The sequence below is a fragment of the Cynocephalus volans genome, chromosome 6 (assembly GCF_027409185.1).
Source record: "Cynocephalus volans isolate mCynVol1 chromosome 6, mCynVol1.pri, whole genome shotgun sequence".
Taxonomy (NCBI): domain Eukaryota; kingdom Metazoa; phylum Chordata; class Mammalia; order Dermoptera; family Cynocephalidae; genus Cynocephalus; species Cynocephalus volans.
This window is the reverse complement of record NC_084465.1, coordinates 150,435,002-150,450,205: the sequence shown is the minus strand read 5'-3', so window position 1 is coordinate 150,450,205 and position 15,204 is coordinate 150,435,002. Positions and strand designations below refer to the sequence as shown.

The 15,204-nt window shown below is 40.0% G+C and overlaps 1 protein-coding gene across 2 annotated transcripts in view; it reads left to right on the top strand.

Annotated features, from left to right (window-relative positions):
• NRP1 (neuropilin 1) overlaps nt 1–14,774 on the top strand; it is a 136,901-nt gene extending 122,127 nt beyond the window's left edge. For both annotated transcript variants that reach the window (XM_063098796.1, XM_063098795.1), the window contains exons 13-17: nt 3,161–3,298; nt 7,234–7,505; nt 7,994–8,090; nt 10,413–10,463; nt 12,338–14,774. In XM_063098796.1, coding sequence (XP_062954866.1) covers nt 3,161–3,298; nt 7,234–7,505; nt 7,994–8,090; nt 10,413–10,463; nt 12,338–12,627 — 848 coding nt within the window. In that variant the 3' untranslated portion in view covers nt 12,628–14,774. The remainder of the gene's footprint in view (nt 1–3,160; nt 3,299–7,233; nt 7,506–7,993; nt 8,091–10,412; nt 10,464–12,337) is intronic.
• The last annotated feature ends 430 nt before the right edge of the window (nt 14,775–15,204 follow it).

Sequence of the window (15,204 nt, the reverse complement as noted above, 5' to 3'; positions counted from 1 at the left end):
AAACCTTCATCCTAATTTAATTTTGCTGAAGCCATTATAGACTCAAGCAGAGTCTTAAGATTTCATTTTGAGTATTCTTATCAATATAATAAACTCAGTGGGCATATAATATTCATATACTGTCTGGGTTGTAATCAGATGCATAAAAGCCTATTAATGCTCTGCCAGGAACAGATGAGAACCCTGCATTTTGAATCCAGCTCTCTCTGGTGAGGGCTCTTACCCTCTGAGGATCTTTAAACATTCCTATAGCAGCCCAGAGTGTGTTCATAACCTATGATTATGGGGCCTTTGTATCTCCACTTGTTTGCACTGAAAGACCAGTCTATGAGTAAGTTAGTTAACATACTCAATAGAAGTTTTGCATACCAGCTTTACAAATTAAATCCTTGTGCATATATGGTGCTAATGATTCAAGATGAGCTCAACAAGCACAGCTGGTGCTTGCTCAGAGAGGCTATAAATTTAAGTTCAGAATATTGTTTCCTGCTATTTTTAAGAGTCAAGAAAGGATTTAGCCAGATTATTCCCATTGAATTTGATGAGAATTGTGTGCAGCTACAGGGCCTGGGTAATATTTTGAAAACTTAAAGGTCAGTAGTCCTGTGTATTTATTTCATTCATCCATTTGCTTTTTTCTCTTCCTTTTTCTCCCCTGTTGTCCTCTCCTTCTGCCTTTCTCATTTTCTTTTATTTTGTGACTGGATCCGAACCTATGACCTTGGTGTTATAATATGGCTGTGCTTTAACCAACTGTGCTAACCAGCCAGCCCCTTGTTTTCTTTCTTTTTCCTTTCTGTAAGTGTTTACGGGTAGTTTGTGTGCTTATTTGTCTTTCTAGCCAGGCTTAAATTTTCAAGGTTGAGCTTCTCACCCCACAAACCTCCCCCACAAGATGCAGTGATTTAAAAACATTTCTTTTCAATAAATGAGATTGCCATAAGTTATATGACCAAGACAAGAAGATAAAAGAGCAGTAAAATACAAAAAGTTAGAGTGGTTCACCTTGTTAAATGCACAGGATTGGAAAGGACATTGGAAGATAAAGGGAGACAGCCATTCACTGAGGCGAGGATAAATGTCTAAAACATCCTTTTAGGCAAAGCTGTTCCGTGTCCTGGTCATTACAAAAATATCCAAGTTCATATGCTTTATGAAATCATCAGAATATTAATAGCCAAAATTATGGAGGATGTGGTTTTCTATACTATGCAATAAATTTATTGTATTAACAAGGCAAATATAACCAAATATGTGTGTGCTGTAATGGCTTTCTGGCCTCCTGTATGTGCGTGTCTTCTAAAGCACATCTAAGAAAAAAAATCAAAACCACACACACACATTAACATTTTCCCATATTGACATTTTCTAACATGAGATTATGCAACAGTATATTCCAGATCCTGGGTATTGACGTCCAAGGTTGCTCAACCATTCAGTTGACTGTACTTCATCTGCATAATTCAATCTTGCTGCACAAAAGTGTGGTAAATTTTGGAGAGGGTTTCTCAAGCCTTGAGAAGTCCTATTTCATGGTTATGGTAGACTAGACATGAAATATCTCTCTCTGATGGCACATACAGCTGTGAAATACAGCCCTTCTGCACTAAGTTTAAGGGCTCACATTATATACATCACATGGTGTACTAGTTTACTTTCCCAAACTGGCTCTGTCCGCCCTTTGGGAGGTCACATTGTTATTGGGAGAATCCGTCCGGCTCAGTTTTGGTAATTCATGTGGTGGGTTCCTTCCAAAATTTGACATTAGCACTTGAAAAGAGTTCCTTGGAAATGAAAAATGCAAAGTAAATCTTCCTTATCTAGTCAATAAATCTTTGCATTAAAATTCCTCCCACCATTGTTAAAGTGGGGGAGGGGCAGTGAACACCAGGCTCAGAGGAGAAAGCAAGAGACTTTGTGTTGAAGACTTGGGCAAGTTACAGAAGAGTTCCCAACGATCTTATGGTCCCAGCCTGACCCTAATACAGCACATAACACCAGACTTCCTTTATTGTATGTAGGGATTCTTTTGAGGCTTATTTTTAAGTTCAATTGGCCAGACGCCCCGGGCGCCTTTCTGTCTGTTTCAATGCTGCCATCTTGTGGAATGACACGCAAGCAAAGGACATCCTTTATTACAGAAAACAGCCACTTTTGTGTGCTTCTCTTTATAAGAGAAGAGGAGTGGGACAGGCAGAACATGAGGAGAATTTCATCTTTGGAATTATTTTTATTGCTAGTTTACCCAAACAAATTCCAAGTAGCAATGATTTCATTTTTCCCATACATAAAACGTCAAGCTCCTTTCGAAGAAGGGTATAGGTTTTTAAAACACCATAGTCAGGTAGTACTTTGTCAGAGCTCCTACGATTATTCCAGCAAATCCATTCATGCTTTCTTCTCAGATTCCAAAGGAAGGATTTTGAACATTAAAAAATTAAAATGGGTAGCTATTTAAATGTGCTTTGGCTTCATATGACCTTGCATTGAGGTTTTAAGTGGGGAGAACAATTTATATGCAAATAAAAATGTTCACGATAAAAAGCAGAAACTTATACTTAAATTAATGGACCTGATAGAAAGCACAGAAGGAAAAAATAATCTTAAGAAAATGCTTCAGAGATGTCTACACTGACACTGAAGACCTGAAGCATGAGCCGGTGTGGCAAGAGTAGAGGCGTTCCACTAAGTCACTTCTGTAGACTTTTGAGGTTCAAGGATCAGTCTCTAATTAAGATTCTTTTCATTGGTAGATATCAATTTATATGATTCATCCTCAAGAACAGAGTATTTTTCTTATTAAATAGCGTGGAAACAGGGAGAGTTCTGCAGATATAATATACGCGCTTTGGAAAGTAGCCTTCCCGGAAATTTTATGTAAACCCAATTTGACAGGCAGTCCATAATCTTTTTAAAGCTGGATTTAAAAAAAAAAAAAAAAAAAAATGTACTAAATGTGATTTTGCAAACATTTTGACATCTCCATGCATCTCTTAGTTTCCTGGTAATCCTGGATTTTGTGACTTTCCCAGAATTTTCAAACAGACATAAAGTTGTATAAATCGTGTTTTCCATGCACAAATTAAGGGCCTTTGTGACCCTAAATGATTAAATTTGTCTTTCTCTGCTTGTTTCTATGTTCCCTTTCCACCCACGGAAGAGTTTCCAACATATGGTTTTAACTGTGAATTTGGCTGGGGCTCTCACAAGACATTCTGTCACTGGGAACATGACAATCACGTGCAACTCAAGTGGAGTGTGTTGACCAGTAAAACGGGACCCATTCAGGATCACACAGGTAATGGGAAGTTCACTGTGGCCTCCTGGCTTTGCAAATTCTCTATGAATTGGAGAAGGTGTTACGGGGGGAGTGGTTTCTGGTGCCTGTGAATTTAGGGGAGTTAGAAAATACTACAAGTATTCACTCACTTATGCTTTCATTTTCTGGAATTAACAAGGTCACTTTCCCTAGTAGAGATAAGCTTAGGGCAAGTAAGAGGAATGTTGACTAAATTTGGCCACTGATTGGCCTCTCTGAAAAACAGCAAACTGGGCAAGGATGGGTGAGTTAGTACTCATTTTATACTCTTTCTGAACTTTTTATGGGCAATTTCAAGCTTGTTCAAAAGTAGGGGGGAAAAAGTAGGATAGTGAACCCCATATGGACATAACCTTGCTTCAACAATTATCAAGTCATAAGAATCTTATTTTATCTCTATCATCCCTGACTCTGGTTTATTTTCAAGCGAGTTCAGACATATATATTATGTCACCTTTGTTTTGCAACTAAAGAAACAGTAAGTAATCTAATGCTTGCTCTCTCTCAACCCTTGAGGTAGAGGTGGAACAAGGTGAGGTGCGATTCTTATCCTTTGGAAAAAAATTTTGTATCTGGCCCATTTCCTCTGAGCAGGTAGAAACTTCACCATCCAGCTCACGTCCATCCCACCTCCTGCCTTATTTTCTTTGTAGGATTAATTGGTGGGGGAGAAGTGGGTTGGGGGACAGAGTAAGATGACAATTGTTCCAGTGAACTTTTTTTATTGACTCCATCCTGTTTTCCTCCTTGTCATTTCATCACCCAAATTGAGATATGCTATAAAGAACCAGCAGTGTCCTGCCCAAAACAGAGACACACACACACTCACGACAAATGTCCAGCCTGCAAACTTCTACTTTACTTAGTAATACAGAGGACTGCTTACTCCAATTGTGGTTTCCCAAAAGGTAACCCAGAGGAGCATTTGCTGATGCTGAGAAATCTCATTAAGTTCTCCCCAGGCTGGCGCTTTGGATGAGGGTGTCAGGAGCTGATGGCTGGGCAGAGGATCTTCATGCCTTTCCCACTTCGTTGTTCATTTTTTCCCCATGAATATAACCAATAAATAGGTTGAATAGGCCTCCTTCCACCACGGCTACCTCCTTGCCTAATGAGAATGACAAGGAAATTGGATAAAATTGGACTCTTTCAATTCTGAGACACTTTGAATTGAATCTTCAGACAAGCAGTTTTAGAAAACTTAAAATACTTTGACTGTAAATGGCACTTGTACATATAAATGGCATCAAATTAACTAAATGCAATTAGCTGAAATGAAGGCAGTAATGGTGGAAAAATTGATGCAAAGTGAAGCAAAATGGCTCAGTAGGGTCTGACATTCAAAGGAGGTTAAAAGCTGTGTTAGCCAGAGACAAAAGCTAAAAGGCTTGCAGAAGGAAAGTGCTAATTGAGAAAATGAAGACAGTTCCTGACCCAGAACTGTGATAAAACCCCTGAAAGGAAAAATATCAGTGCTTTATGTGTTGGAGTCTCAGAGAAGGAGGTTTTGTCTTAGATTAGCAGCTGAGAAGTGCGATCCTCCAGAAGGATTGGACTCTTTTGTTCTCCCAGCCACCCAGATTTACTTGGCTGTCACGCCAGGTCTGCCCTGACTTGAAAGAGCCTCTGCAGCACTAGAAACAGTCATTTGTCGAGAGGTGGGTAAGCCCAATGCCTGAGAGGCAGGAACTTGTTAACGAGAAAAAAAACAATCTAGCTGAAAAGAACCCTGCTCTCAACTCACATACACAGATATCAGACAGTAGAAGGCACTTTTGCAAATCAGCCACTGAGGTTTTTTGTTTTGGGGTTTTTTTTTAAATTAACACTATCTGGTAAAATAAATATAAATATCTGCTGCCCAATTCTGCATTTACTTATAGGAATCCCACTCGATTTTCTGTATTTACCCTCTAAGAATGACACCAGGCGTCTCCTTACAGAAGACTCCTGAAATCTCGCGTCTTTTTCCCATTCACTGAACGAATGCTATTTGAGTAGCCCTTTTTCGTGGCTGGTGTTGTATTGGGTACTGGAAATGCCAAGTAGAGAGGAGGTGTCCCTACCCTGGAGGAATTCAGTCTGGTTGTGGGTGGCAAACAATTGCAGTGTGGTTAGAAGAGGGTGTCTGATGGCGGAGGCCAGCAGGAATGGAAAAGAGAACATAGGAAGGGTCAGAGAAAGCAGTCCTGTCTTAGAGACCGACTAAGCTAGGCTTGTTTTAGTGGATTGCAAGTGGTGTGGTTTGGACAGATCCTTCATGTGAAGCAGTTAGTCATGTGGCAGGGAATGCTTGGCCTTGGGTGCTTTGTGAAGTGCGGATGGGCTGAAGGCAGGTAGGAGCCACTGAGGAATTTTAAACAGAGGCCATGAGACACTTCTTGGGCAGCCTTCCTCCCTCTACCTAGGTCCAATTTTCTCCTTCTTCCTACCACCTATTCTCCAACCAGCCTACATTGTCCTTGTGGGCACAATAAATCTGTTTCCTCTCTGCAGCATTGCCAATTTCAGTCTTTTTCCACAAGTTTGGGGGGCAGAGGCAAGATGGGTGTGTTTTTCTCCTGTTCATCTTGGTGGACTGATATGCCACTCGTCTTAGTGAAATGGGCACTGTCACACAGACAGATGGCCACAGCTTCGTAAATTGGTGGGTCAAGACAAACCCTAGGAGTGACTCAGTTGGCTCAGTCACAGGGGACACTCCACAAGGACAGAGAGTGAAAGAACTGTCCTACAGCATCAAACATATTGCTGGACCTGTGTCTTCTTTCCACCTTTTTTAAAAAATGAACCTACCCACTGGTTTTAATAAGAGTGTTATGGCGAGATCTCATGTTAGCAGCCAGGTGAGAAACGAAAGCTACTCACTGACGTGTACTTCCACCTGGGCATGGTTGATCCAGGCAAGCAGGCATGAGAACAAGCCCACATACGCAAGTGAAAAAGTGCCTTACAAATACACAAGGCTCTTGGGCAGCAAACAAAACATCCCGCTGCCCACTGAGGCCTGAGCATCAGATTCACCCTTACATCAGGTGAGGCATTGCAGTAGGTGATTTCTATTTGCGGAGCAAACAGTGAAACATGAGTTGTGTGTTTAGACCAGGTGGTGGCAGGAGGAAATGTTCCCACTGGGGGTAATTAAAAGCAAAGCTGAGAATAAGTCCTTGCAGCTCAGCAAGTGTCTATGTTGCCAAAATGGCACGTTCTAATGAGCCTCAGAAATGCAACCTTGCCTCTCCTTGAACCAGAGGCCCACATCAGACAGAAGTGGGCCTCACAGTTGAGAATCAAGCTCTCGGGTGTGTTTAAGGAACTTATAAGCTATTAAAATAAACCAAGGGAAAAATCATCTGATTTGAAAAATGACAAGATCACTAGATTTGGGAAAACTGCAGCTTTATTATTATCAAGCAATCTTAGTGCCCAAAGTGTCATCAACCGGAAGTCATGCTGCTCAAATGGTAAATAAGAATACATCTAAATTATGCCATTTAATGTCTGTGTTCACAGGGATGCTGCTGAGGCTATCTTAAAGCTGCACAAAAAATAGATTTTCTTCCTAGAGAGTCAGACATTTTCTGTCCAGTCTGTGTACAGAATGTGCTTTCAATTTGCTTGTGATGGTGCAGAGACCAACTGAGTCATAGCCTGTGTCCATAGGACAAGGCATTTCAGATAAGTGGTATCCAAATTAGTGCTGCTTTCCAGCCTCCCCCAATCAAATATCCAGTCACAGAAGATTAAAACAGAGTCTTAGGTGCCCACAGGTCCCCAACCACTGTGCACGCTGCTCTCTCTACGCTGCATATTCAGGTTTTTGGTGCTCAGCCCAAGGGAGAAATTTTGATTAGTGGAACTGGAAAGAAGAGAGACAAAGTCTATTCTCACTAACACAGTTTTTGTCCCAGCAGGAGATGGCAACTTCATCTATTCCCAAGCCGACGAAACCCAGAAGGGTGAAGTGGCTCGCCTGGTGAGCCCAGTGGTCTACTCGCAGAACTCAGCTCACTGCATGACCTTCTGGTATCACATGTCTGGCTCCCACGTCGGCACGCTGAGGGTCAAACTGCGCTACCAGAAGCCAGAGGAATATGATCAGCTGGTCTGGATGGCCATCGGTCACCAAGGAGACCACTGGAAGGAAGGGCGTGTCTTGCTCCACAAGTCTCTGAAACTCTATCAGGTGTGACCCTTCCCTAGGCTGGGGAGGGCAGTGGCTTCGGGTGCACTGGGATCATATTTGGAAGGTCATGTAAATGAGACTTGGGAATTATTCCCAAAATTTTTTCAAATCTTTCCCAAAGTTGAGATATTGCAATTGATCATCTCGGGAGCATATTTCACAGTCTCATAGATTATAGAAATGGAACCAATTTGCTGAGAAAGAAAGGAAAATGCTTCTTTATAATCTATTTCTGGGCTGTCACAATGTATCATTCTTTTTATTTGCTGCTTTTTCCCATTTTAAAGTTGGTATTATACAAAGAGAGTACGGAGAGAAGCTGCACGGCCTCCCCTGGCTGCTAACATGGATTGATGAGTGAAGTGTGTGCTTATGCGGAATCTCATGAATGTAATTTACATGCCATAGCTTGAGCTGAACAAGCATTTGTAAACAATGCCATTTGAGATGAGCATTTAAATACTGTGAAAATGATCTCATTTTGTTAGGTGATTTTCGAGGGCGAAATCGGAAAAGGAAACCTTGGTGGGATCGCCGTGGATGACATTAGTATTAATAACCACATTTCACAAGAGGATTGTGCAAGTAAGTATGAGTAGCTATGGAAACCAGTGGAGCACTTGTCCAGGGCAAGGTTCTTTGCATGGGATGGTCTCCGTCTTGCTCATTACGATCTAGAATTTCAATATGGGCTCTAGGTGCGCCATATGAAATACATATTCTGGTGCAATAGGACATGAAATCAGGTCACTTTACCTTTAGCTACCCCATCACATAACCCAGTTCATGTAAAATGTCTGGTTGGTTACTACAAAACTACAGAAATAAAGTGGAATCCAAAGATCATAGCAAAGAAGAAAGACTCTCTGCTTACAAGCTATATATGCCACACCAAAATGTTTCCATGTAAAGTAGAAAGGTCAGACATCTGGATAATTTCAAATATCTGGGTGTATAAACCAAACAGCAGGCTCTTGAAAATTTTCATCACACTGAATTTAATTAAGATAACGTTGTTAACGAATCATAATCCTTTGCTTTATTGCAAAGAAGTACATGTTTCTGACCCTGAAAATAGCTGAAATGTCTCAACAGAATAAGTGAAATTCAGAGATTGCCTAGTATCTCAGAATTGGTTTTTATCATTCTGGTACTAGATGGATTGAAGACATAGAAAACCAATTCATATTCCCTAGTTCTTGATATATAATTACAAATAGCATCACTAATGGCAATGTAATAGCAGAGTAATTAGTCTTAAGCCCCATTTGCTACACTTAAACTTTTGTTATATATCATTATATAATAGGATGCTAATTATAACAAAATGGAATAAGCCTATTGGACAAATTTAAGACAAAAGAGGCCTGTTGGCTATAATGGGTTTTTGGTCATTTCAGCAACTTACAAAGCTTTTACTATACAATATATTGAATATATGTAATCCCTAAAGTGGCAATAATTTGATAGTGTCAACTGAAAAAATTGGGCAAGAAAAAAAAATAGGAGCAGCGAATAAAGGTCTTCTTCATATGTAAGGAAATCTGTTTAATGCCACACTAATTAGCTAATCTTCCCCCAAATGATAAGACTTCATATTTCAGTTGCAACCACTTTACAAATTACCCACATCCAAGTCTCACTGCTGTTAAAACATACTTGTAAATACACAGTGTATATAATATCATTGCCTTCTCATTCTAAGATAAGAGGGATCATGGTAATTTGTGGGATGTGAAAGCAAACTTCACAAACTAAAACAAAGAAATAAAAATCACTTCGGTTCAACAAGTTCTTTTTTTTTTTTTTTTTTTTTTTGTCTTTTTCGTGACCGGTACTCAGCCAGTGAGCGCACCAGCCATTTGTTTTACAAGTTCTAACTGACCACATGTTATATGCAAAGCGGCAAACCAGATGCAACAATGAATATACTCATAGATGGTTACAACAATTCTATGAACCTTTTTCTTTTCATGCAATTTGTCTACTTAGCTGTAGTTGCTGCCGGGCATTGTACTCAGAAAGTCACAACTAGAGCTCTATTAAAACACTTTATGTATGCTGCTGACCCAGTAAAAAGGTGTCTAAGGTAGTTGTATACTCATCAAATACGTATTCTCAAATATTTAGCCGTGGATGCTATGAGATTATCAACTATTTATTATTCATTAATTCATACAACAAATATTTATTAAAGCACCTATTATGTGCTAGACACTGTTCAAAATGCTGAGAGACAGCAGGGAACAAAGTGTTCAAAATCCCCCCTGCCCTGTACTCAGTAGCAAAAGGAATACGGGGATTCCATTTCTTCCATAAACTTTTATTTAATTTATTTATTATTTAATTTTATTTTTTATTTGGGGGAATACACAGGACACAGTCTCTTGCTTCAAAGAGTTGGCATACTGTTTGGGAAGCCAAATAGTAGCAACAAGCAGTTGTCTACGAACTACAGAACGGCAGTCACATGTACGACCCCACTTCTGTTCCCCATTTGCACCAGATTTTTCCCACCTTCCAAATGCCAAAACCATGTCTCTCAGCCTTCTCTTCTCCTGAAACAACATACTCTGCTAGCAGCAGTGCTACTTGGACTGAGAGGTGACACCTCAAACGGGGTGTCGTGACTTCACATCACCACTTCCACAGAACATTAACATTGGCTCTCTATTGCTCTGCAGTCAATTTGATGGTTTTGGATTGTATTAGAAACTTAAAGGAAGCCCAGCAGAGACGTGTGTGTGTGTGTGTGTGTGTGTGTGTGTCTGTGTGTGTGTGTGTGTGTGTGTGTCTGTGTGTCTGTGTCTGTGTGTCTGTGTGTATATTTAAAGGTTTGTGTAGTTTGTGTGTGTGGTATTTGGTTGGCAGTTCAAATATCTCTTTCAATTTTGTTTCACTTGTCAGAACCAGAAGACCTGGATAAAAAGAACCAAGAAATTAAAATTGATGAAACAGGTAAATTTGTCTTGCTCACCAATTTTTTTTTTTTTTTACTATGGCTTTCATTACCTTTATGAAGAAAACTCTGGAACTCTAATACACTGGTATATCATCATATTTTAAATAAAGTAAACATCTATGCCCATGGCCTTGAGTTGGTGCTGTGAATTGGATTGTTGTCACAGAGCACCCTCTCCTAAGCTGCCCTTAAGACTTTGGGAGCCTCCTGACAGGTCCAGCTCCTGTGGTTGAGCTCTGGGGAAGTGTGCTAGCCCTGGCCCTTCCCAGCTTGAGCTGGAAGAGGGACTTAAAGAATAATCAAGGGACTCACTCTCATTTTATAACTATGAAAACAGAAAAGTAGTGATGACTACTTCCAAACAGTAATTTGAAACCAATCCAAATTCTTATGTCTGGTTGATATCCAGATAGGATCTTTATGAGACTAGAGCCCAATTTCTGTGATAATCTGTTGCTTTTGATTCAGTTTTTCTCATCCTCCTCTAATAGAATCCTGGTCTTGTGATGATGGTGGTGGTGATGATAGGATTTACTGAGGAGCTACTATGTTCCAAAACAGCAGTGTTTTCATTGACTACTGCTTTGTGATGAAATGCAAAACATTTGATCAGAGTTAGGCCTTGCCTGCTCTTATTTATTTCCAGAAGTTTCCGCACCTCCTGGCCAGCACTGTGGGTTGTTGGACACTTGCCCCAGCATTACTCACAGCTGCTGTGGGCACTGCTGTCCCCAAATCATCAGCATGCATCAGCATCTGTTGCCATGAGATATGTGGTCCTACTTACTACATAGCCAGACGTGGACTTGGTCAAATAAATCTGGCACTATGCTTTAGTAATATTAACACATCACAAAGTCCACACAGATATATAAACTTTATTAGAGGTTGTTTCAAAACAATATTTCATCAACAGAGAGAATATTAATATGTCCCAAGGCTTCTTTTCCCCTGTGTAGGGACTTGCTTCTCATATTTTTAGTTTTCTTTGATTGGAATCTTTGTTGATCAGGACACCATTAAGTAAACACCACACACGCTGTGCATTAACATTTTAGTCCCATTTCTAGTACCAGGTAATTGGGCTCAAAGCTCCCATGTTAATAATTTCTTACGTTCCACTCTAAAGAAAACATGCCCCCAGTGACTGAGCTGCAGAGCAGTGTGACTGTCTCCAGTGAAACTACCAGGGCTGCAAAGACGCTGATTATTAAATGTCTACTACTCAGCATGACACAGACATGGTTTCTTGATTTGAACCACAACGCTTTTTACACGTCAGCAGCAAGCATTCCCTTGTTCTGAGAGATCGCTCCTTCCTCAGTGAAATCACTGTAGACTTGGGGGGAAACTTGTTTGACTTGATGATTTTCCACATGGAAGTGCAAAAAAACATGCCTAAACCATGCAGGACACTGGAAACAGCACCAGAGAAAGGAAGGGCAGCTCTGAAGGTTTCCTCCTGCCTAGTTTTGGGATTAGGCTCATGCATAGGGAATGGTTAAATCCCCCTACGAGATGAATGTGTGACTAAGCATTTTGCAAAGCTTAATGATTGCATATCTGGTCAAGCACTATAAATACAGATTACAACCAAGCACAGATGGAGGCTACATGAAAGCTGAATTAGATTAGAACATAACCTTACCCGTTTACCCAGAATCGGTTGTTTCCATGTGCTAAGCTACCTGTCAGAGTTACAGCACTAACTCCCTGACACTCCAGCCTCCTACACTTCTATTCCCAACATGACAGGCAAAACTGAAGCGTGTGAATTACTCCTGTTTCTTTTCTTTTTCTCTATTTTTCTGTCCGATTTCTTCTGGCTTGTTGGCAGTGCTTACGGAGCCCATTTTGTGTTTGTCCTTAGGGAGCACCCCAGGATACGAAGGCCAGGGAGAAAGTGACAAGAACATCTCCAGGAAGCCCGGCAATGTGCTGAAGACCTTGGACCCTATTCTCATTACCATCATAGCCATGAGCGCCCTGGGTGTCCTCTTGGGTGCCGTCTGCGGGGTTGTTCTGTACTGTGCCTGTTGGCACAACGGGATGTCAGAAAGAAACTTGTCTGCTCTGGAGAACTATAACTTTGAACTCGTGGACGGTGTGAAGTTAAAAAAAGACAAACTGAATACACAGAGTACTTATTCGGAGGCGTGAAGGCGGACAGAGATGAAAAGACGAGTCGGAGAGTTGAAGTGCAAGGACATAACTCGAGTGTGCTGGGGAACTGTTGATCTTTCACTGTACAGGCTGCAAAGTGCGTGGATGACGCTGAGCCAGGCTTTTCTCAGGAGCTCCAATGAGTATGGCCGACAGACGTGAGCAAGTGAGCTGTGTTAACAATCGCAATCATGTACACTCAGCCTCTTTCTGTGGGTTTAATTTGAGTAATCAGATGCTGGTGTTGAGACCAAGTATGATTGACTTAATAATTCGTTTCGACTCCCCTTTCCTCCTCTCTCTCCTCTTCCTTTTATGGATTCTTTTTGGAAACTGTGCAAAATCCAAGATGCTGGCACCAGGTATATTCAGTGGGGCCCTTTTGATGGACATGCTACCTGTAGCCCAGTGCCCACATTATCTTAGAATAATCGCATTTCGGTGGACTCCTGAAGGTGTTCTTGTGTGTAAGTGCCCGCGTCGTACATAGGCAAAGAAGGATTAGGATGTTTTATTTTAAAAATACTGTAGCCTCAGTACCAGTATAGTGAGTCAGCTCTGTTTACGAAGCAATACCGTCAAATTTTCTTGATGTTTTCCAGTGTTGTACTAAACTTCGTGCTTGTGAACTTCATACAGAAAACTGTGCCATCACCAAACACTGCTGGCGACTGGGTGTTCTGCTGACAACCGCAACAAAAATCCTTGGCACTGGCTAGTCTATGTCCTCTCAAGTGCCTTTTTGTTTGTACTGGTTCATTGTGTTACATTAAGACCCACTCTGTTTCTCTCTGGTGAAAGCCCTACTCTTTAATCAAACCCTGGTGGCTCACTGACTAAGAAGAAAGTATATTTTAGTGTGAGACGTCAGCCCCGGGAAGGCAAGGGCTCTGAAGATATGGCAACGTGGCTTAATTGTTCTGCTTTTTCTGTAGTTCAATTTCATGTCTCTTGACCCTTTTGTATAAAGCTGCAATATTCTCTCTTGTTCTTTCATATGGAATGTATTTTCAAATGTAAACTTTCTCTCCTATCTCTCTGTCTTTTTTTCACTCTTAGAATTTAAGCATTTGCCATTGTCCAGAAAAGAAACTTGCAGCTTTAACCTGCTGGTAATGGCAAACAATTTTACTAGACTTTATGTTTAAAAATAAATAAATAAGGGAAATTCCTAACTTTGCCCTCCAAAGTCTAACTTTGGTTTTCTTGTTAACTGGTTAAAGTGACAGTATCTTTTTTCCTTAAACTGTTTGTCTGTCCATTCTGATCAAAATGATCTTTGATAGAAATGTTGGTGTTTAATAGAAATAGTGGTAAGTTGAAGGAAGAAATAAGACTAATTGGCTTTTGAGTGAGATCCAAAGAAGGACTGAATAAAAATCTTCCAAATATCTAAAAACATGAGATTTTTACATCCAAATATGCAAAAATGACCCATGAGAAAGCTTCTTGTTTTGATATTGAGTCAGACAAAGGAAGTGGAAGGAGGAACAGTTAATTTAAGAAAGAGACCATAAATCCTGATGCCCAGGGTGAAGTATTTTAAGATAAGGACTAAGGACAGGGACAGGGGGTGGCAGGGGACCCATAAAATCAAAACAAATGTTTAAGAGAATTCTTCCAGCAGCAACCCTGAAAAACTAGACTTGAATGAATGCTTCTAGAAACTTCCAATGGCTCACAAAGGAAATAGCCTGCCTTGGGGTTGGCAAGATCTAACAGCACAGAGAAATAAATATCTTATCAGGCAGCATGTGAATTAACCCAAAGAAGCTTTGGTTGTTTTTGATTATTTTGGTCATGCCATGGTGTACATGAGCATTTTGAGATCTTCCTCCTTTCCTGCATTGCTCTAGGTCTCACTTGGATACATCTATTGGGAGTCACATTTGCATCATGGACAAGACAGTCCATTCATCTTGGTTTAATTGGATTGAGAATCTCTCTTGTTTCCAGGAAAGTATTGATCACCACGAAAGAAGAATAGGTTTTTGTCCCCAGAGGCATTCATTCAGTTGTTATAGTCATACCAGGAAGAAAGCACTAAGTAAGACTTGATTTTTTTTTTTTTTTAAGGCAACAGACTTAAAGTTGTTCTCAGCCAAGGAAAAATGATACTGCAACTTTAAATTTTAAAGTATCTTGCACTGATAAATATATTTAAAAATTATATGTTTATAAAGTTATTGATTTGTAAAGGCAGTGTTACAAAATGTTCAGTTTATATTGTTTTAGATTGTTTCGTAATTTTTAAAGGCGTAAAATAACATATTTTTTCTTTATTGAAATCTATAAGACTTTCTGTAGTAAAATGTTTTCATTTTACTGGTATATTATTGCTTCATGTTTTGTACCATCCTAAGATTTTGTGCAAATTTTTTTTACAGAAATTTTTATTTTCTATGACAATATGACACTTGTAAATTGTTGTTTCAAAATGAACAGCGAAGCCTTAACTTTAAATGACATTTGCATTCTCAGACACTGAGTAGCATAAAAACCACATAGAACTGAACTGTAACTTAAATTCCAAACTATGACTACTACATTCCAAAGAAACAGTTGAATTAAACA